The sequence below is a fragment of the Callorhinchus milii genome, unplaced genomic scaffold (assembly GCF_018977255.1).
Source record: "Callorhinchus milii isolate IMCB2004 unplaced genomic scaffold, IMCB_Cmil_1.0 Scaffold3, whole genome shotgun sequence".
In the NCBI taxonomy this organism is placed as follows: domain Eukaryota; kingdom Metazoa; phylum Chordata; class Chondrichthyes; order Chimaeriformes; family Callorhinchidae; genus Callorhinchus; species Callorhinchus milii.
Genome location: NW_024704744.1, coordinates 71531286 through 71552805, shown reverse-complemented (window position 1 = coordinate 71552805; position 21520 = coordinate 71531286). Strand labels below are relative to the sequence as shown.

Sequence of the window (21520 nt, the reverse complement as noted above, 5' to 3'; positions counted from 1 at the left end):
TATAAAGGCTGAGATAATAAATGACAATGTTTCAGAGGTGGGAGAAAAGCTGAGGGGGGCAGAAAGGCAGTGGGAATCAAACAAGGTTTTGCACTGGCTCAGGTGGAGGGGGTGGGGGGAGAATGAGGAGTGTTGATGCAGGTTGGTGCAATCAGCACCTGAGATGAGAAGGAGCTGACAGGAGCCAAGCAGGAAAGCCTCCATCTCATCAACGATCAGCTGAAGAAAGTTGGAGCTCAACTGGAACTTGATGTCTAACATGCAATCGGTCAGAACAGCAATGGTCCTGGAATCAAGAGTGGAGGCAGAAAGAGTTGGATGGCATTCACATACATATGGAAGTGAACCCACTCACTGACTGTGGATAATGTCACTGAGTGGGAACATTGGGATATGAAGAGGACCAAGGATAGAGTCCTGAAGAATGCGGCACGTGATTGTACAGAGATGGGTGGAGAGACTGGTAACAATAATCCTTGAATTGATATAGCAACAAGATTACATTTGTATAGCGCCTTTCACATCCCAAGGTGCTGGACAGTGTGCAGGATTTCAGACCCGAGCTGGTGTCAGGGAGGGAGAAGGGAGGGGAGGGGAAGGGGATTGACCGATGGCATGGTCGAAGAGGAGGGTTTTGAGGTAGGACTTGAAGGAGGCTAAGGGGGGGTGAGGTGGAGTGATGGGGGGGATGGAATTCCAGAGGTTGGGGTCAGAGTGGCTGAAGACTCTCCCGCCAATGGTGGGCGGAGGATGTGGAGCAGGCCAGAGCCGGCTGAGCGGAGAGAGCGGGTGGGTAAGTATGGGGTTAGGAGTCGCAGAGGTAGGGTGGGGCAAGGTCATGGAGGGCTTTATAGGTGAGGACCAGGATCTTGAACTGGATCCTCTGAAGGATAGGGAGCGCTGTCATATTACCAAAACTGTTCACTTTTCAAATAGCACAGGGAATTTTAACATCCATCTTAAAAGGCAGATGACTCTTATCACTCGTGACATTGCAGGGTTCCTTCAGCATGGCAAGGAAATGAGTGTCAGCCTAGACTATAAACTCTCTTCACTGTGACAAACGTTTTCAGCCAAGTGGAATCAAACTTCCTTTGATGGGGTTTGAAGAGGTGATTTTTGTGGCTCACTGATTAACCTTCAGATTTATCTAGATTTTTTTTCCATTTGATTGAAAACTCATTTGATGTCTGGAACTTAATGTGCATCAGCGAAACTCCAGGCAGAATTTGACATTCTTGCTACTGATAAAGCAAAGCCAGTCTGAATACTGCTGAGAAGTCAACAAAATCAGTTGCATTTTGTCACCTTTCATTTTTAAATGTGTGGATTTCAATGGGTTCAGGACAAGGATTGTGGTTACCTTAGTTTAATGTCTCATCTAAAGTATTGCACTTCCAACAGTGCAGCACAGAAACCCCACCGTATTGGAATGTCACCTTAGACTATCCAAGTTCCCAAGTCCCAACATAGAGCTTGAACCCACAACCTTCTGACTCAGACGACAGAGCAAGGTTGACATACATTGATGCACCAAAGGGAGGTTCTCTGTGCTTACCCATGCTATAACCAAGCTGAATGCTCAACGCTGTTCCAGTGTGAGCTTTAGTACCTCACCCAAGCGAGCCTTAACAGTCAGCATTGACAGTCTATTCAACTGTGTGAGCATCACAGTCACAAGTTTTTGGATATCTTGATCATTCAACAGTCCATTAGTAAGATGCTCAGAATGCTTTGCTAACATGCAATTCCCTTCACAGCAACTCCTCACTGTGGTGAGAACAGGGAAAGAACCAACAGAACAAGACAAGTATGGCTGTCTTTTTCTCATAGACGACCATTCAGGCTTTATAAACTAGGTTAATGAAGCGACAAAATCTGCAGATATATCTTTTAAATGTTTAATGAACTACTTAACCACAGCAGGAGTTAACACGTGGCAACAAGCCCATTACAAATACCAAGTTCAGGCATAGTGTTTAAAATCACTATCAATTTTGGCACTTCAGTTTCAGCAATACACAGAACTCTAGGATCACAAAAATGTGCGTAGTTTATAGCAAGAAACCAAACAAACCATCACAAACTACGTTTCCCAAAGAATAACAGTCCTACAGTTTTAACTCACAGGGAGAAAAATAGCAAAAGTGCCATCAACACGTAAAAGTACACCACAAGTAGATATTTCTTCATCACTTGCATAGTTCTAATTCACAAGGTCACTTGCATAAACATTTAAGCTTTTACGTATCGACATATTAAGGTCTTAAACACGGACATAAAGGACCAAAACAAGTTTGATTGCCTAATAAACCAAGCAGCACTTAATTTATGGTAGTTTAATGTCTACTTTATATTATTCCGATACAGTTTTGAAAAAAAAGTTACAAGTTAAACTGAAGAAAAAGGATTTTATTTCCACTTAGCAGGTATAAAGTGATACAACACCATTCAAAACGGATAGGACAATTTTCGCTTTGTAATTGCAAGTGTCAAGTGTAAGGTTGCCTGCAGGTGTACATTGCCAAATTCTCATGTTCACACTTCAGCCCATCTTCATACATGGGAGATGGATGAAAAACAGAGCTTCAAGGTGTAGGGATACGGACCACCTGAAAAGAAAAATGGTTCCTTTAAGCATAAACCTTTAAACAGTTTTCAAGAATTAATTTGCTCTGAGCTCAGTCTACATGGTGCTACTCCAATGCATACAGGCACCAAATCAGCCATGAGATGACTGACCAATTTAACCTGGAGAAACTTGCTTCTCTTTTCAAACAGTGTTGTGGGATCTTTCACATCCCACTGAAAAAAGGCAGATGGGGCCTCAATTTAACATTTCATGTGAAGACTCAATCCAGTGCTGCCATAGCACTGCCCTGGAATGTTAGCCTAGACTATCGGCCTAGCCTTTTGCCCATCACTTTGATCCAGAGGCCACAGTACTACTAAGTGACCACGATGATAAATCTGCAAAGAGTAACATCATCAATCACACATGCTCGACCGTAATGATGGAGGTTGTGCTGAGTTAAAACCATTCCTCTTGGCGACTTCAGATCATTTCAGTTTGAAAACAAGACATCTTGATCTTCATCAAGAATACAAATCCCATCCCAAGTGTAGCTTTATGAAATATGTGACTGGCTGTGGATAACAATTTAATGGAAATAAAAATTTATTGAGCCATATTTTCCAGTCTGCTTCAGGAATTCCAGCTGTAATTTTTATCACTTACTTGGATTTTTTATCTGGTAGTGATTCAGCATGGCCAGCGCCTCCACAGCTTCATCTTTCGACTGCCATTCCAACAAGCCCGATAAACTCCGGTCAGCTAAAAAGGGAACAGAACATTAAAAAATTAGATCATCTACACGCTCAGGAAAAGGAAAAATATTCTCTGAGAGAAGCTCAATCAGGTGTCAACTCAATCATTTCAGCACTGAATCACCTGCATTTCATTTCAAACCGATCATATTATATTGGTTTTATACAGCAGTCTTAGAGAAACTTCAATCCAAACTGATAATCTTAGCCCACAAAGTGTTTATTTCTCCATCTGGAGTCCAGTTTTCTACCTATTCAAAAATCAGATCAAAGGAAATTTAATAATCTCTAAAACAAATGAAAATTCTGTTTGATGTATTCAAGTGAACCAGAAGCATTACAGATCATTGAGTGCTGGGCTATACTTCCATACTCTACACTCCTAAAGTTCTAGCTACACCCTTCATGTCCCATAGACTGTGACCACACAATCTCAGAATTTGCAGGATCCAGCGACTTCAAAGTGCCATTTACTATGACTTATAAATGAATCGGCAAGTTTGATATTTTAATTTCTACTACAATATCCCAACAAAAACTTCTTTTAACTTCTACTTGCCATTGATTGAATGATAACAGATCTTAAATAAGCACACAATGTGCAAGTTGTATACATATGTGGAACTGTCTGGGTTGGATATTCTCAAGCATTATAATGGGTTTCCACAAGTCAGACAGCTGGCATAAATGATATTTTCCCTTTTTTTTCTTTTAACCATAGTAGATAAGCAAGTTAACAACTTAGTTTCATCACAACTTAAAGATTTTGAAAGCACTTTTGAATCAGTTTGTTCACCGTCATCGCATTACTTACATTTTCCAGAAAATGTTTTGTATGTCAGAAAAGACTTCAGATCGGAATCCTCACACATCTAGGAGAAAGGCAAAAGACATGTTACACTTTAACTGGACAGAGATACAAAAAAATCATACAGCAATTAAACGATCTTCTTAGTGAATAAAAAAAGCAATATTCTAATAGACAGATCCTAGGCTCTCCATAATGAAAATGTATCAAATAGTGAGTGTCCTTTAAGCAATAGTGTTGGAGCAAGAAACAGGATTTATTTCAGTCACCCACAAATCTCATTCGCAGCGACGAGTTGAATTCACAGGATGTGAAGAATACTTTTGTTTTTTAACGAAAGCATTTCATCACATTGAAATGTCTCAAAGTGTTTCACAGGTATTCAGGCAAGTGCAGGGCAAACACAACACCCACTTTTTGCCAGCAAGGTTTCCCAAACAACTTTGTATGGCACCTTTCACGTGGGGAGTACACTCCAAGGCGCTGGGGAATCCCAAGGTGTTAATGTACAAAAATGCCTACATTTATACTAAACTGGTGCGGATACCAAAACCAAGTAGATCAGTCAGACAGGCTCCAGTACGCATGCCTAAGTGTTGTTTGCCATGTAACATTGAGATTTTCACACTAACAAAGAAAACCAGCATAAATAGACCTTACAGTGAATAGACCAAGTTTTGGCATGAAACGTTTTTTTAAAAGAAAAAGATGTATGAAACACCCACAATTATTTACTTGGGAATTTTAACCTATTGGTTACAGCCCACTTTAGCTTTCAGACAGCTTACCTGTTGAAATGTTTCCTCTGTTACTCCAATTGGAGCATTGAAGAAATGGAGTACGCTGGAAGGAGGTTGGATCCTGTTTTTGGAAGCCTGTCCAGGGTTGCAGAAGCGATTGTTCCTGGAGTCAGTGAAGTCCTTGTAACTATTGGTGCCATCTTGCAGTTCATAAGACTGACTCGGCATAATTGTGTGCTGTTTGGAGACACTAAACACAAGAACACACCCTTAATTATAAATGTCCACAGCATAAGTAGTTAACTTTTTTTTAAGCGTACGTGGAAATCTTGGCCACCTACCACAAGCTGAGCGGCTTTCCAAACATATGGACATTATTGAGGTGGGTGATAGCCCGCTCCACAGAAAATTCATCACCCATTTCAACCATCGCAGCATCTGGCATGCTCTTCATGAACTTGACCTAAAGTAAACCGGTTACAATGAACAGAGAGACTCAAAGGTCAATGTAGGGTAAAAAATGGTATCCTGAAGAGCTACATAATAATAAATTCAACAGGCAGCTCTGAACAGTTCATCAACTTCACTTTCCTCCCCTTTTTCCAGGTTCTTTTCAGATGATTAATTCAGATGACTGGCTCTACTGTACTAGTAAGGTTTTTATTTTCTTGTTATTTAAACAAAAAGGTAGAACACTTACTGAACAATACACTAGATTAGAAAGGTGACACCTCCTACATTTCTCAAATTAAGGAACAGTGACTGCTCCGTCGAACCCGGTCAATTTCAGATTTAAAAAAACGCACACAATATACTCGTCCGACAGGTAGCTCAATGGTTAGAGCGCTCGCCTTGCCAGTGAGAGAACCGGGTTCGATTCCCACAAGGGTGAGATGTTGGGCAAGTTTCCTTACTCCACAGGCCTCTGTTTACCTAGCAGTAAGTAGGAACCCGGTTGTTAGTCGATTGGCAGATCGCTTTTCCGAGGGTAATAATTCCTTAAATAATAATAAATTAGTCACTTCAATCCACGGTTGTTTGTGGGACACTGCTATGCGCAATTGGCTGCCGCATTTTGCCAACAAAATATACAGTCAATTCACTTTACAGTATACTCTGCGAAGCGCTTTGAGACATCTCAAAGATGCGATAAGGCGCTATATCAAATGCAACAATTATTATAATTAATTGTAGTAAACCAAAAAGACAAATTTCGCAGTGGTTAATGCGACACATCACTGTGAGATGTTTGCACTATGTCTCCAACACAATTTGCGCCGAAAATACCAACCGTACCTTTTCAACGTTGCCATACAAGCAGAGAAGGTTGAAGATTTTGTCACAATTGATTTTGTTCGGAACAAGTCCGTAAACCATTAGAACTTTGCTGGAGCGCATAGACCCATGCTGCTGCGATGCCATGTGTGGTGGTGATGGAGGGTAATGATGCATGACTGAGGACTTGCTATTGGATGGGCGAGGTGCCATTCTGCGTTCTAATGACCGACTGCTACCCGCTGAGTGTGGATAGCCTGTTCAAAGACATTGTTCTATTACCTTTTACATCCAAACATACGCAACACGCACACACACATACAAATTTAAGCAACCTGGAAAAATCATGGATCAGTTGCATCAGGGCAATGCATCAGGCAATGCAAAAATCAATCAAGAAGAGGATTAAAACACTGGTAATTTAGAAACAAGGTACATAGGATGAGCTGAGTTGTTCCGTGCAAAAAGTATAATGATGGATCAGTGATGCCAAAACTTTGGAGAATTCCCAGGGTCATGAGACTTGCAGCCATCCACACATGTGGATGAAAATGCAACAAGATTTCTATATATTATCCTTGGTTGTCTGGGTTGCTGATAATGGAATATTTAGTCTTTTCCCAAATTTCTCTCCCAAACTGAAAGTAGTAATATTTCCCGGAAACAGTTCCAAAGGCACCAAAATAGCCAGAGGAATCTCATTCCAAAAATACTGATCACTTCATTCCAAAACTCAAACTAAAATATTGTTGTCTGTACTTTAAAAAGCACAATACATTGTTTTTTTAAAAAAGACAAAAACACTTGTATTCCCATTATCTGTTGATCAAGTAGCTATGCAAGAGTTTGAGAGTTGCCTCGACAGCTATTGATTGGAATCACTTTCCAGAAGTAGCCAGACTTATTTTGCTATTAATATTTAGCATTCCTGATCACAATGTTTACAGGTTATGGTTTAGTCATGAGCCAGTCAGAAGAACTGGAAGTAAAACAAGAGTTGGAACAAGCAGTTCCATATCTAGCTATAAGAACACTTACCATATCCGTTACCGCTGTATATTGACGGATGATCTCCCAAAAGTGCCGGCTGCCTGAAAATTCTCCCTTCATCTGAAATCAGAGGGGGAAGGGGAAAAGGAGAAATTTAAATAGTGCACCTCCATTATGTAAAAATTATACAAATGTTTAAATTCAGCAGCCATTTTTCTCTACTCCACTACTTTAACCCACCAACCCCACACAAGCTACACGTATACATCAACACATCATACAGCATTGCACATTTGGTCAACAGTTGAGCAAAAAGTACAATTTTGAAAAACAGTACCTGGTGTTTTGTACCATAAGCTTCAAACAGCAACATAGAGCAGTGTCAAAGAGGCCTTCTTAACAACTTGCAGGAGGATTCAGCAAAAGCGAGATACTTCGCCCCTGCATTACAGTTTTACAATCAATGAATACAGGATTTGAAAATGAACATACAGAGTTATAAATGTAACATTTTAATTGATGGTCACTCATGAACATTGTTGGTTGACCAAGTCCAAACACTCCAATAAGTTAGGATTAAACTTCACCAAAACTAAAAAAAAATCTACTGGTTACATAAAAACGACATAAAAATCTGAATAGTTCAAACATTCAGAACTGTAGCAAAAAAATTGCACAGAACGGTCATCTTTCAGATCTAATGTCAAAAGCACCTTTTAGACATGGAATTGGTCAATCAATGCTATGGGGGGGCATCAAACAACATAGCTTTTCTTGAAATCCAGAAATTGTTAAGGGTAATAAGAGAAGTTTAGATCTTCAAATTATCAAGACATGGGGGATTACTCTGGACAACAGACGAAATGCACATTTATGAGACAATTTCTCACAATAAAGTGGTTTAAGATTGGGAACGTAGTGGGATGGGAGCGATGCAGAGGACATTGGTACTTAAATAATTACACTGCCTTCAGTTCATAGCTAAAGTAAACAGATTAAAAGTATATCAATTATCCTCCCTCTCTAACCAGTCCACCCTCCACCGCAGTTTTTAAAAATGGACACATCAAATCCATCTAAATTGTTTTTCTGAAGCTGAGAAAAAATATGCACTGGGCTAATTCTGAGTTAGTTTCAATTTGAATCTTTTCTGATAGAAAGAATGCATTTGCGTGAGGGTAGGGAAGGGAGAAAAGTTGTTGAAGCACATTGTTTCTCCCACCCCATCATTATTTTGTACCAAATACTGAAAACACTACTTTTTCCATCCCCACTGTCCATGAATTTATGAAATACCGACTCAATTATTACATCCTCCAAAGTAAAGGTTAAGAAGTCAGTAACATAGGTCAATCTCAAGAGCACACATTACTCTCCCCTGTCCAGACCAATATTAGTTATCCACTTCTTGCCTTACACCCTTGCCTGTTCATAGTCCTAGTGTCCCTCACTGGATCAGGGTAATGCTGCTCTTGGTACACCCAACCCTCCTCATAGCTTGAGAAAGTGCCAAAGGTCAAGGAGATCAGAGTCGATCATCCGTGACTGGCCGTGGGTAGCAACATTTAACATACAAGGAGCAGAACTCTTACCAGATTCTCGCCTTAGGTCCAACGGACAAATGGCAACTTCTCTCTCTCTCCCCTGCCCACTATTTCAGCTAACTCAGGGAGTCACACCATTTTACTCTGTATGGCTGAGGACCAGACCATTGATGCATTTATAATATAATAATCCTCCCATTTGTTATCGCACCTGATCACTTCAAATTCCTTTGCAGGACAGACAAAGTGGCAAGACTATTTTGCGGGTGAACTCAGCAGTCCATGGTGATATCCAACAAGATCCACAGGAGCTCCCATCAATCTAGTAATAGCAGATCACCCAATTGTCCTCAAGTTATTTTGTTTTCTGAATAACATTCACATAACAAATTTCATTGTACTGATCTGATCAGCTTAAGCAATTTCTGGATTTCTTTTTTAAAATAAACTTATTAAAACAAATACATTTACATTGTACAATTTCTAGGTCGTGTCTTGTTTAAAAAACAAGGTTTTTGTAAATTTAAATCTCAGTAACAAAAGCACATTACGAGAACTGCTGCAAAACTTCTGATATTACAGTATTTAGACCTTAAGTCATGCATATTGTTAAGTGCACAGGGAGTATATTTCACTGTTTAAAATATGGGACTGACCAAGGATTCACTATATTATAATACTTGCATTTGATATAGCGCCTTATCACATCGTTGAGACATCTCAAAGCACTTCACAGAATATACAGTAAGGTGAATTGACTGTATATTTTGTGGGTGAAACGCAGCAGCCACAGTCGTGGATTGAGTGACCAAATTATTTTTTTTGAAGGATTATTACCCCCGGAAAAGCAATCTGCCAATCGACTAACAACTGAGTGCTTACTTACTGCCAGGTAATAGATGTGTGGAGTAAGGAAACTTGCTTAAGGCTTCGCCCTGCCAAATTCAGCTATTGCAAGAGCAACTTTCGTAGAAAAGCCAACAAAAAAACACAACCGTTACCGGTGGATCTCAAAAAGCATTCAATCCATCGACCATGCACCTCACCAGTTGTCTGGTTTGTCCAAAAACAATTTTAACTGCAGGCTTAAGAACACAGTTGTACAAATCTCCACAAGGGAATTGGTTTGCAGCAGTCATCATAAGTGGACTCTTGCACCCAGTGGCTGCATTTTAGGTTTAGAATAATCTCATTTAATTTTACAAAACATTTCAAATAGAGTTTCATTTTACAGTCTTAAATTGCGACTTGCAACATATTCGCCTTGCACCGATGAATGAAAAGTGTCCTTCCTGATCAGTTTCCTGAGGATGTGTTTGCGTGCAGTCTGGGTGAGCTGAGTAAGAGTCGGAAGGCTGCGCTGTTGTCAGTTGTTACTGGTTTATGCAGGCAATCGTTGGCGCTGGTGCATGAAGTGGTTAGTTTGCCTGGCTTCCCTCTTCTCTGTGGTGCTCCCTCTTGCTGGTATGCCTGTCCTTGCCAATCAATGCCGTGCTCCAGTAGTGTGGGGGGCAAACAAATCAATAGTCTTTCCACACTGAAGATAATGTGCGTCTGCAGCTTTTTGAAGATTTTGAAAATATTTCTGTAATTGAAGTCTTGGTTCTTTGTTTTCCATCTAACAGTGAGAATGTTCTGCAGTACTGAGTGTTGCTTTGAAAGCTGCAACTTTCTGTGCAGGAGCCTGGTTTGCATGTAGTTGATGTAGGTGAGCTGCAACTACAGTGCTTGTACAGTGTTGCTAGTCAACATCCAGCAGAGTACACCACAGCTCAACGTATGCAGTTTAAAACCTTCAAAACGTTCTCTTTGGAACAGATGTTAGACTACCAGCAAATGGCTGTACAAATATAAAAGCCATCAAGGAATTTATCACTGGTTACAATAGTTCAGAAAAGTACTGTGCATCAAGAACAGTACTTTTGATGGGCAATCACAAAGGAGTCTGATCTTATGGTCACCCAATATAACCACAGGTGCAGTTCCCAGCAGGAGGCCTCAGAATCACGGGCAGAAGGGAGTTGCACAGAGAAAGAAAAAGACCATTGGCTAATGTTCTATCTAGATCAGTGACACACATCCCCCAACCACAGCATCGTTATCATCACCCAGCAGATTCAACCTGCTACCCTCATGTTGACAATTTGTTGCAGAGATTGCTTAATTACATTTGTCACAAAGCAAAGCTAGATAATGAATGCCAAGTAGTTGCTGATTGTATAAAAGATAAAATAGCACGGTTTAAAAAAAAGTTGCCTCATGTGCACACAACACAAATGAAAGCGTCTATTCACACAGTACAGACTATTGCAACTTTTGAGAGGCATCCTATCAAGTGTCAGATCTGGACAGATTTCCATTTCATTACTGCATCAATACATTATCTGCTGCTTATCCTGCCCCAGACTGTTAAAACAGAAAGAGATTGTTGCTGGGGGTCTAACATGGGACACAGGATTCTTCATCTGCACATAAGTATGTGGTGGGGGGGCGGGGGTGGGGGGAAGAGAGAGCAACCACAAATAGGAAGGGTGTACTGTACCTCCTCTGGTTAAGTTAGGATTAGTGTAGTCCCACGATTCGCTATTATTCTTGAAGACATTCAGTCGAGTAGGCTGGTTGTGGGATTGAAAAACAAAAGCTCATTTAGAAGTGTGAAATTGCTTAAATTGGCAATGACAAAGGTCCCTGGAGCAGGTTAACACACTTACCTTAGCATATTCAATTTTTAGTGTGCAGCAACCAGAATAAATATCTGCACCGTTCAGAGAAGCCTTCGCCTTCTGGGCACTTTGAACTGAGTCAAATGTGAGAATGGTTAAGGAAACAAGAGACGTTATTCAAGTATTACAGGCACAGCATTTGGGTGAATTAACAATACTAATAACGCTCAGAACACTGAAAGTCACGAATGTTAAACAGAAACTCTGTTCAATCCCAGATATAATTTCAGGGGGGAGGGGAGTGGGCAAGAAAGAAATCATATGTTCCTAATATTCCAATAGGAATATGTTAACTAGGGGTAAGAAGCTTGGCAAAGTAGATAAGGAATCAGAGAGTAGAGGAAATGGTAGGAAATTAAAAATGTTATATCTGAATGCGCGAAGCATTCGGAATAAAACTGATGAATTAAAAGCACAGATGGACACATATGGGTACGATCTAGTAGCCATCACTGAAATATGGTTACAAGAAGATCTAGGATGGGAGTTAAATATTCCAGGGTTCTCAGTTTACAGGAAAGATAGGCACTGTGGGAAAAGAGGTGGGAGTAGCCCTGTTAATTAGGGATGAAATAAAAGCAGTGGAGAGGAAGGATCTGAAATCTGATGACCAGGTGGTCGAGACAATATGGGTGGAAATAAAAAAAAGGGCAGAAAATATTAATGGGAGTGGTTTATAGACCCCCAAATAGTGATCACAATATAGCACACGGTATCAATCGAGAAATCAGTGGAGCATGTAGGAAAGGTAAAGCGATAATAGTGGGTGATTTCAATCTCCACAGATTGGGAAAACCAAATCAGCAAAAGTAGGTCAGAAGAAGAGTTCATTGAGTGTATGAGAGATAACTTTCTAGAGCAGCATGCCGAGGAACCAACTAGGGGACAGGCCATCCTAGACCTTGTTTTGTGTAACGAAACAGGGCTAGTTGGCAGTGTAGGTATTAAGAATCCTCTAGGGCACAGTGATCACAATACGATTGAATTCTGCATTAAGTTAGAAAGGGATATAGTTAAATCCGAGGCAAGTGTTCTGAATTTAAATAGGGCTAATTTTGTAGGTATGAGGAAAGATTTAGGTAAAATAGACTGGAGAATAAGATTAAGAGGTAAAAATGTAGACCAACAGTGGCAAATATTTAAGGATGTAGTGCAAAATTCTCAGCGGTCACATATTCCCTTGCGGAATAAGAGTACCACAGGGAAAGCAATTCATCCGTGGCTAACTAGAGCAGTGAGGGAAAGCATCAAATTAAAAGAAAAGGCTTATAAAACTGCCAAGAAAAGCAGCAAATCTGAAGATTGGGAGAGTTTTAGAAACCAGCAAAATAAAACTAAAAAACTCATTAAGAGCGAGAAAAAGGAGTATGAGGGTAAGCTAGCTAGGAACATTAAGTCTGATTGTAAAAGTTTTTACAAATATATTAAGAGGAATAGGCTAGTGAGGGTAAATGTAGGTCCACTTCAGTCAGAGACGGGAGAAGTTGTAATGGGGGATAAGGACATGGCAGAGTCCCTAAATGGGTACTTTGCATCTGTCTTCACCCTAGAAGACACAACAAGTCTGCCAACAATAGAGATGCACCAAGGGGATAAGGACAGGGAGCAACTTAGGGAAATTTTCATTAGTAGAGAATTGGTGCTAGGGAAACTGTTAGCACTAAAAAGTGACAAATCCCCTGGTCCGGATGGCTTGCATCCCAGGGTTTTAAAAGAGGTAGCTTATGAGATAGTGGAGGCCTTATGTCTGATCTTCCAAAATTCCTTGGATTCTGGAACAGTCCCCATGGATTGGAAGATCGCAAATGTCACAGCACTATTTAAAAAAGGTGGAAAGGAAAAGATGGGGAACTATAGGTCAGTTAGTCTCACATCAGTGATAGGAAACATTTTAGAATCATTGATTAAGGATGCGGTATTTAGGGGAGCACAATATAATTAGGCCAAGTCAACATGGCTTTACAAAAGGGTAGTCATGTTTGATGAGTTTTTTGAGGATATTTCCAGTAAACTAGATAAGGGTGAATCAGTGGATGTGGTCTATTTGGACTTCCAGAAGGCATTCGATAAGGTGCCGCATAAAAGGTTAGTCCAAAAGATAAGGGCCCATGGAATTGGGGGGAGCATATTAACGTGGATTGGGGAATGGTTAACGGGTAGGAAACAAAGAGTAGGGATAAACGGGTCCTTTTCAGATTGGCGGGATGTGACTAGTGGAGTGCCACAAGGATCAGTCCTTGGGCCTCAGCTATTTACCATCTACATCAACGATCTAGATGAGGACATCGAAGTTAATATATCTAAATTTGCGGATGACACAAAACTAGGAGGAAGTGTCAACACAGAGGATGACATTAAAAAATGCAGCGAGACATAGATAGGTTAGGTGATTGGGCAGGTAGGTGGCAGATGAAGTATAATGTAGGGAAGTGCAAAGTCATCCACCTAGGTAGCAAAAACAGTAGAGCGGGTTATTTTTTAGAAGGGGAGAGATTGGAATGTGTTAGTGTCCAGAGGGACTTGGGTGTCCTTGTACACCAATCACAGAAAGTTAGTCTGCAGGTGCAGCAGCAATTAGGAAGGCGAACGGTATGTTAGCATTCATTATGAAAGGATTAGAGTATAAGAGTAGGGAAGTCTTGCTGCAACTGTATAGGGCCCTGGTGAGACCACACCTGGAATACTGTGTGCAGTTTTGGTCTCCTTATTTAAGGAAGGATGTACTTGCCTTGGAGGGGGTGCAGCATAGATTTACTAGGTTAGTACCAGGGATGAAGGGGATGAGTTACGAGGATAGGCTGACCAATTCTCTAGAATATAGAAGAATTAGAGGGGATCTCATAGAGACCTATAAGATCATCAAAGGGCATGATAGAGTAGATAGTGGGAGATTGTTTCCCCTGGTTGGAGAAACTAAAACCAGAGGTCACAACCTTAAAATCAGAGGACAGCCCTTTTGCACTGAGTTGAGGAAGAACTTCTTCACTCAAAGGGTGGTGAATGTATGGAACTCACTACCCCAAAGGGCTGTTGACGTTCAGTCCTTAAACATATTCAAGACTGAGATAGATAGATTTCTTATTGCAAAAGGGATTAAGGGATATGGGGATAAGGCAGGGTTAGGTTATTAGCTGGAGTTAGATCAGAAGATCAGCCATGATTGAATGGCGGGGCAGGCTCGAAGGGCCGAATGGCCTACTGCTGCTCCTACATGTTATGTTAATATCAAAGGCTACACTAAGAAAAAAGCAGGAAGTTCAGGCATTCCCTTGATATTCGTCTGAAGCTGCCTCACAAAATTGCAAGGTTGTCCTTCAAATATTACAAAGCAGAAAAGAGAAGTGCCAGATGAGACCTTATATAAAATGGTAAATGGGATCGAAAGCATAAACACCCAAATACCTAATACACATCAAGGATGGAGGACAAGAGGGCACAGGTTCAGGGTGTGTGACGGTAATCTTGTGAAGCGCTTTGAGATGTCTCGACAATGTGAGCGTGTGGCTCAGCACTCTGCAGGACTGAGCACTGCAATACACCACCAAAAGGAACGCAATGCTTCTCTTTGTGTGAACTGTGTGGCTCTTTAAGTATACGAAAAAGGATATTCAACCATTGCTTGCACACCATTCTTCTTGAATATTACAATGCGCAGGACTGGACCACATGTGTTGCAGATAGTGTACAAAACATCCTGAAATGAGACAGAAAGTTTAATGTGACAGGTGCACGTTTTTTTTAAAAAAACAATGAGATCAGGTGGTACAGACACAGAGCAAAAATTGTACAGGTGGGCTGCGTCATTTCTTGATGACTAGCAAGAATCCCAAGTGAAGCCACATCAGCTTACACATCTTTATACAGTGGATTTTTTTTTAATAAATTGAGTGAAGCCAAGATACTCACAACAAATTTAAAATGTAATCTCTACCGGACTGCAGCCTGAAAACAGGCCCCATCCATGAAAGGTGCCAACGCAATTGTACAAAATAATTATTATTAGCGCCACGTGCAGGGAGAGGCACAGTGTATGAAGAGGAAGAACACAATTTTACAATCTATACAAGCAACTGTACAGTCCAGCGACTGCACCATTGGCTCTAAAAATTCTCCCTCTTGCAGGTCCCTGCACCTCAGCCTCAAACAGAACCTGCTGTCGTCACTATCCCTTATAAGCGTGAAAGAAAGGCAAGTCAGCGCATTCATATCGAAACATGTCCCTATTTCCTCAGCGGAGGTGGCCGGCTGCGCACAACAGGTTCGAGCAAGAAAAAGACGAGATGAAGCTGACGTAGCTATACCACAGCCTGTTCCCTGCCAAGGTCAACAAAATGCAAACTCTGCAACATGCAGATCTGTTCCAACCCGCTACATCAACCCCAATTGTGTTTATAACAAATGCCACATTTTTAACTCCATCAAGTCACTTAAAAGGCATTTGAGATGTGCCCACCCTTCTTAAAGATGCTCTAAATATCAACCAAGAAAGCTGCAGGAACACAGCTGTGAATTGCACTTGTACAGTAGACTTTTTTTTAAAATGCTCGGCATCTCTTTCGGATGTTTCCAGCCCAAAACGCTCAATTTGTTTTGCAAGTATTAAATTGACAGCATCTTGTTCTCAATTAAAGGAGGGTCTGTGCTCAGTTCAGTAGCGGGCAAAGACACTCCGACAGTACCTCCCCTCTCTTTCTGGCTTGGCATCAAGCTCCGTCGCTGATAAGTGCTCTGAGGTGCTACTCTGCAGGAAGGACAACAAGTTGCATTTATGTAGCACCCTTCATGCTATATAAATGCAAACTGTTCTTGGACATATTGTATAGTTAATTCAGAGTTAAGCATTTGCTTAACTTGTTTTTAAAAAAAACTCTCAATCATAACGTTTTCCAATGATGAAGCAACATTTTCATTTGGAATCCGCCACAGGAAAAGGTTGTAGATTTCAATGAACTCTTTAGTTAAAACTGAATTTAAACAGGCAAATAACAGTTTTACCCATATTCTGAATACTCCAGGAACCACAGAATTAATTAAAGAATTACTGAACCAAAATAGAAATATCTGTGGAAAGGGTATCAAGAAGATGCTCGGAAATGCAGAAGTTTGCAGTTTCTGAATGCATCGTAAGCCTGAGATAGAACCATATGCTCTTTTACAAATATAAATTAAATACCATTAAGTCATTTAAAAGGCATTTTTCCAATGTTTCAGAAATGACCGCCCTTCTTAAAGATGCTTAAAATGTAATTTAATAAATGTTAGGTTTTACTAGTTTACATCTCAATGCTCTTCCATAAGTTGACAATTCCCCTTCATAGATGGGCACACACAACATCTCGCTCAAGAGCCAGGGCTATAAAAGGTACTAACAGCTCGTGCAGCTTGCACAGCACATGATTACGAAAGAACGTTGCTGCACCAGAACAGCAGCATTGAGCAGTAATATTGGTCTGAATCTATAACGCATGGATAAGTTCTACTCCACTTACTGGTATAACGAGGCGAGCTTTTGTAGCGTGAAATCGAGTATCTAGGAACTCATCATGGTTAAAATATTAGAAAATATAAAACTGTGCAAAGATTCTGTACCTGTACACAAGCTCTGAAGCAAATAAAACTTCTGCTACGTGATCTGGAAATGCCCGATCATGATTGCCATAGGAGTTGAATCCTTACCATCATCGTATAAATAAAAGCAAACTTTGACAACACTTGGTTAAGCTTAGTTTAGCTTGTTCAACATACTGATAATACAGTTTAAACTGGATGAGTTGAGTGGTCACAATATAGTGCAGTTGGAGGCCAGCTGCAAGAAGGTGGTTTCACCAGGTGTTGATTTACAACACTGGAGTAGAAATGCAGGCAACACACACAAAAAAATTCAGGCCTGTTCACAAACCGTCTTTAACAATTTTTTGATGGCCTCAAAACACCACTTTCAACAATATTTAAAAACCTAACACAAGTGACTGAGCACTGAGCAGACAGGCAGAGCTAGTCCATAACAAGCTCTGGAAGTATAAATCCAGTTCCCCGCTTCAAACTCATTCTACAGCTGGAAAAGGGGGCATATTTTCTGGTATAATCAGCCGTTCGAGTTTCACTTCACAATGTGGCCTCAGAGACAATGTACGATTGGGTCCAAACCACGCAGTTCACAAGCGAAACCAGCACACAAGTTTGGCAAACGTAGAACTATTCACCGTGAATGAACATACCGTGGTAATTGGATAGAGTGGATTCTGAATGGCTAAAAAGAGGACGTTGTTGACGTTCTTGGGGTCTTCGGCACCCCCGGGGCGAGTGATCCTCTGGCTGGTGGAGAAGTTAAAAAACGCAGGAAATCCCGAGACGTTGATAACCCGACGTTTTGAATAGGTAACGCAGCTCTGGGAGCTATCCAAATCTTCAAACTCTACCAGTGCTTGTCGTTTGTTTGGCAACATCATCACATAGCTACAACAAAAACAATAGTTATAACCACTTGGATCTAAACATTTCTTTGGAATAAGTAACAGTATTTAGCAATACATTTGCACAATTATGTAGAGTTAAGTTTGGACTGTAGCCTCTTCCTCATTCTGCCCCCGCCAGCCATTTAACAAGTTTTTGTTGAACGGAGCAAGCCAAATTCTTTGCAGCTTCTGGTTGAAGATGACTATAACAAAAGAGAGCCGGTTTCATATTAAAAGGAAGTGTCTTCCAAAAATAATCAGAGATAATGGTCATGCTTTGTACTTGTTTAGACTTTGTATGTAGGTTTAACGGCCCAAAATATATGAAAGAGGAAGAGCCCGATTTGTAATTTAAAATAAAAGTCCAAATAATGACCCAAAAATAGAACCGAATCCTGCAAAACTGGGGAAACCATTGCAGTGTTTTATCCAACCACAATTGTTAAATAGCAGTATAGCAATCTTTATCTTGTGAAAGGAATAATTTCTATAGACAGCAAGAAGTGATGTTTAATAAATTAATCAGAGCCTTAAATTGTAATTTTAATTACACGTTACAGTATAGATGTCAGTTTGCATTTCTGTGTTACAAGAACATACTACTAGTTTATTCGACCGTGTTTCCTGTCACCACCTCCCTCCTGGCTCGGCATTAGGCTCCTACCCGTTGAGAGTTCTGAGACGCTACCCTGCATGAGGGGCACTACATAAATGCAAGTTGCTGTTGTGGGTTAAATTATTTGGACCAGTACCTGATGCAACAAGCATGAAACCCTACAAGGGAATCAGCTTAAACCATCAGGTCAGTTGTCACAGCTTTGGGTAAACTGTGACTCTTATAATCAATTTGGCAAATTTGAATACTATTATTTAAAATACTTGCAATTGATGGGGTACCTCATCGCATTGAAATGCCTCAAAGTATTTTACAGGATTTATTGTGGAGTGTAGCCACTGTATTTATAGTTGAACGAGGCAGTACATTTACACACATCAATATTCTCCCGTTAACGTCCCACAAACAGCCATGAAGTGAATGACCAATCTTATTGGGTGGAGGTGGGGAGAGAAGGGAGAAGAAATTGTTGGCCTGGACACCTGGAGAAACTCCTTTCCGTTTTTGAATAGAATATTTTATATCCACTTGTTTGAGCTTTTCTGGATTTCCACCTATCTATGCTTTGCAAGTAAAGAGTGTTTTACACCAAAATATCTGATACTGCAGCTGCAGATTGAAGTCTGTAATGGTTTATGGGGCCACAAGAGTTAAAGGATCATCAAACTGGGAAACTGAAGTTCGAATAGTTTAACCCTTATCTCAAACCACAGAAGCAGTTCAGCTGCAACTCCCAGCAGATTGTTCGGATATGGTGCACGAGGATAGTCTTTTTTTTTAAGATTTGACAATTTTCGTTTCTATTCCATACAGAATATGGCTGATTTACTGACCTATCATAGCGTAGTGAATATGAATAGATTCCCACTTGCAATGCAACACTATTAAGCAGATGTGGCATTGGTATTTACTGGCTGATACTGCAGGATAGGGTGCCTTCTTTATAGCAAACCACACTCCATTATCTTGCTGAAAAATTGATCATTTCAAGGTGGATTAAGTTTTCTACAGACAACATTTGAATAAACCTACAAACCTCACATGCAGAGATCCTATTCACCCAAGAGAAGAACTATTAAGTTCAGCAAAACATGTATCCCACACAGACCAATTGGGTGGATATATTTGTAGCCTGGTTTGTAGCCTGCATTGAGCTGGAGAACAGCATGAGGTTATTCTATGCTGATCTATAACATGGGGTGCTCACCACCCATTATACCACAGGGAAATCTCACTGGATGGGTCCAACTGAGACATTGGCTCAGTTATATGCCCATAAATACAGCCAGCTGGCTGCTGGGCTACATTGCTAAATCGCTGTTTATATCTCCAAATGTCACTCAGGTTGTACAGTGTTCTGGTCAGACCACACAGAGTACTGTGTACAGCCCTGGTCACTGTAACATAAGGGGGCTGTCCAGGGCCTAGAGGTAGAGGAGAGCACCAAGGATGATCCCCAGTGTTCAAGGAATGAGCAACAACTAGAAAAGTAGGGATCTTCAGTCTTGAGAGAAGAGTCAGAGGGGACCTCAGAGGTGTACATTTTAAACCCAGAACAATCCATTGAGATTAGAGTTGCAAAGGCAGCTTTAAGACAGATACCATGAAGTTTTTCTTTACCCAGAGGGCAATTAATGACTGGAACAAAGGGTGGTTGAAGCGAGGATGCTGGACTAGTTTAAAAAGTAGCTTGATGTTGTGATGGGGGTGGGGGATAGAAATAGCAGCGTGGTATTCTGGAGGGATGACATTGGGTGCATTCTTCACCCCAAACAATCTTGTGATCTTATAAGGTTATTAGGTTACCATCAAGAATCAGCATTAGAAAAAATCCAACAAATTGCAGCCGACACCTCACTGACCCAAAACCAGCAACTCAGATAAGCAACAATTCACAAGTGACTCACTTACCTTATGGGTCCAAACCTCTCGACAGACTCCACTAAATCTGCTTCAACGACACCATCGCAGAGACCCCTGACATGGACCACAAGGGAAGGCGAGGTCTTGTACCGGTCATCAGCATGTTCCTAAACAACGGAAATAAGCTCCATCAGCACAACGCACATTTTTATTCTGCAATTACTGTAGGTACTCATGAAGGCATTCATTTTGATATTTGAACCTTATATCTGGCAAGGGAGATGGTTGTCGATCTTAAAAATCTGGGAAAAGTTTAATGCAGAACTCTTCAGTTGCATCGATCAGAAAGTAACACTTTAATCGAGCCTTTTATTATAGGATTTACAAACAGACCATGATCAGGCTAGCTAATCATGTATTGGGTAAGCAAGTCTGGTGAGCCTTACACCACTGTAGACATTGGTTTATAAGGCCAGCAGTACCAGGTAGCCTGCGTGTCCAAATACGTTGCTGCAAATAGTTTTAAAAAAGGAAACAATCAGCACCTAAAGATAGGTGAACTAAGCTCCACTGTCTAGCTGTGCCATCAAGTCCCAGCATTTTTCATTTGGATTCTAGATTTCCAGCTTCCCTAGTTTTTCCAATAACTATTGCAATTGTATCAAGTACATTTTCATCCCCTGTTTTAATCAATCACCCAAGGTCAGGTCACGCCACTTGTCTCAGCACTAGATGGAAGAATCAGTGACCATCTCTTGCAAGCCTCCTCAAACTGGGATTGGGATTTAAATCCACAAGCATCTCCTCAGCACAGCCACCCCTCACGTTGCTGTGACTTGCAGCCATTAATAATCCTTGATTTGATACAGCGCCTTATCACGTCTTCACAACGTCTCAAAGCGCTTCACAGAATATATTGTAAAGTGAATTGACCGTATATTTTTTGTGGGCGAAATGCGGCAGCCAATTGTGCACAGCAGTGTTGTGAATTGAGTGACCAAATTATTATTGTTTTGGTTTCTTGAGGGATTATCAGGCATGTGGACTAAGGAAACTTGCCCAAGGTTTCTCTTTGCCCGGGAATTGAACCCAGATCTATGAGGCGAAATAAACAGCTATTAGCTACCGACTCGATATGATTCTTATCTCAGAACTTAACCTCAGCCCATTGTAAGCAGT

At 40.7% G+C, this 21520-nt stretch overlaps 1 protein-coding gene across 1 annotated transcript; it reads right to left on the bottom strand.

The window, feature by feature from the left end:
- Positions 1-1887: 1887 nt before the first annotated feature.
- Positions 1888-20508, bottom strand: LOC103179214 (heterogeneous nuclear ribonucleoprotein L; the record flags this gene model as incomplete). Its single annotated transcript, XM_007894367.2, is given in 12 exon segments — positions 1888-2612; positions 3239-3334; positions 4142-4199; positions 4924-5125; positions 5217-5338; positions 6172-6407; positions 7189-7260; positions 11227-11299; positions 11396-11492; positions 15016-15101; positions 17626-17863; positions 20390-20508. Coding segments are annotated over 12 exon segments (1455 nt in total), but the record flags the coding sequence as incomplete, so codon positions are not given.
- Positions 20509-21520: the final 1012 nt, after the last annotated feature.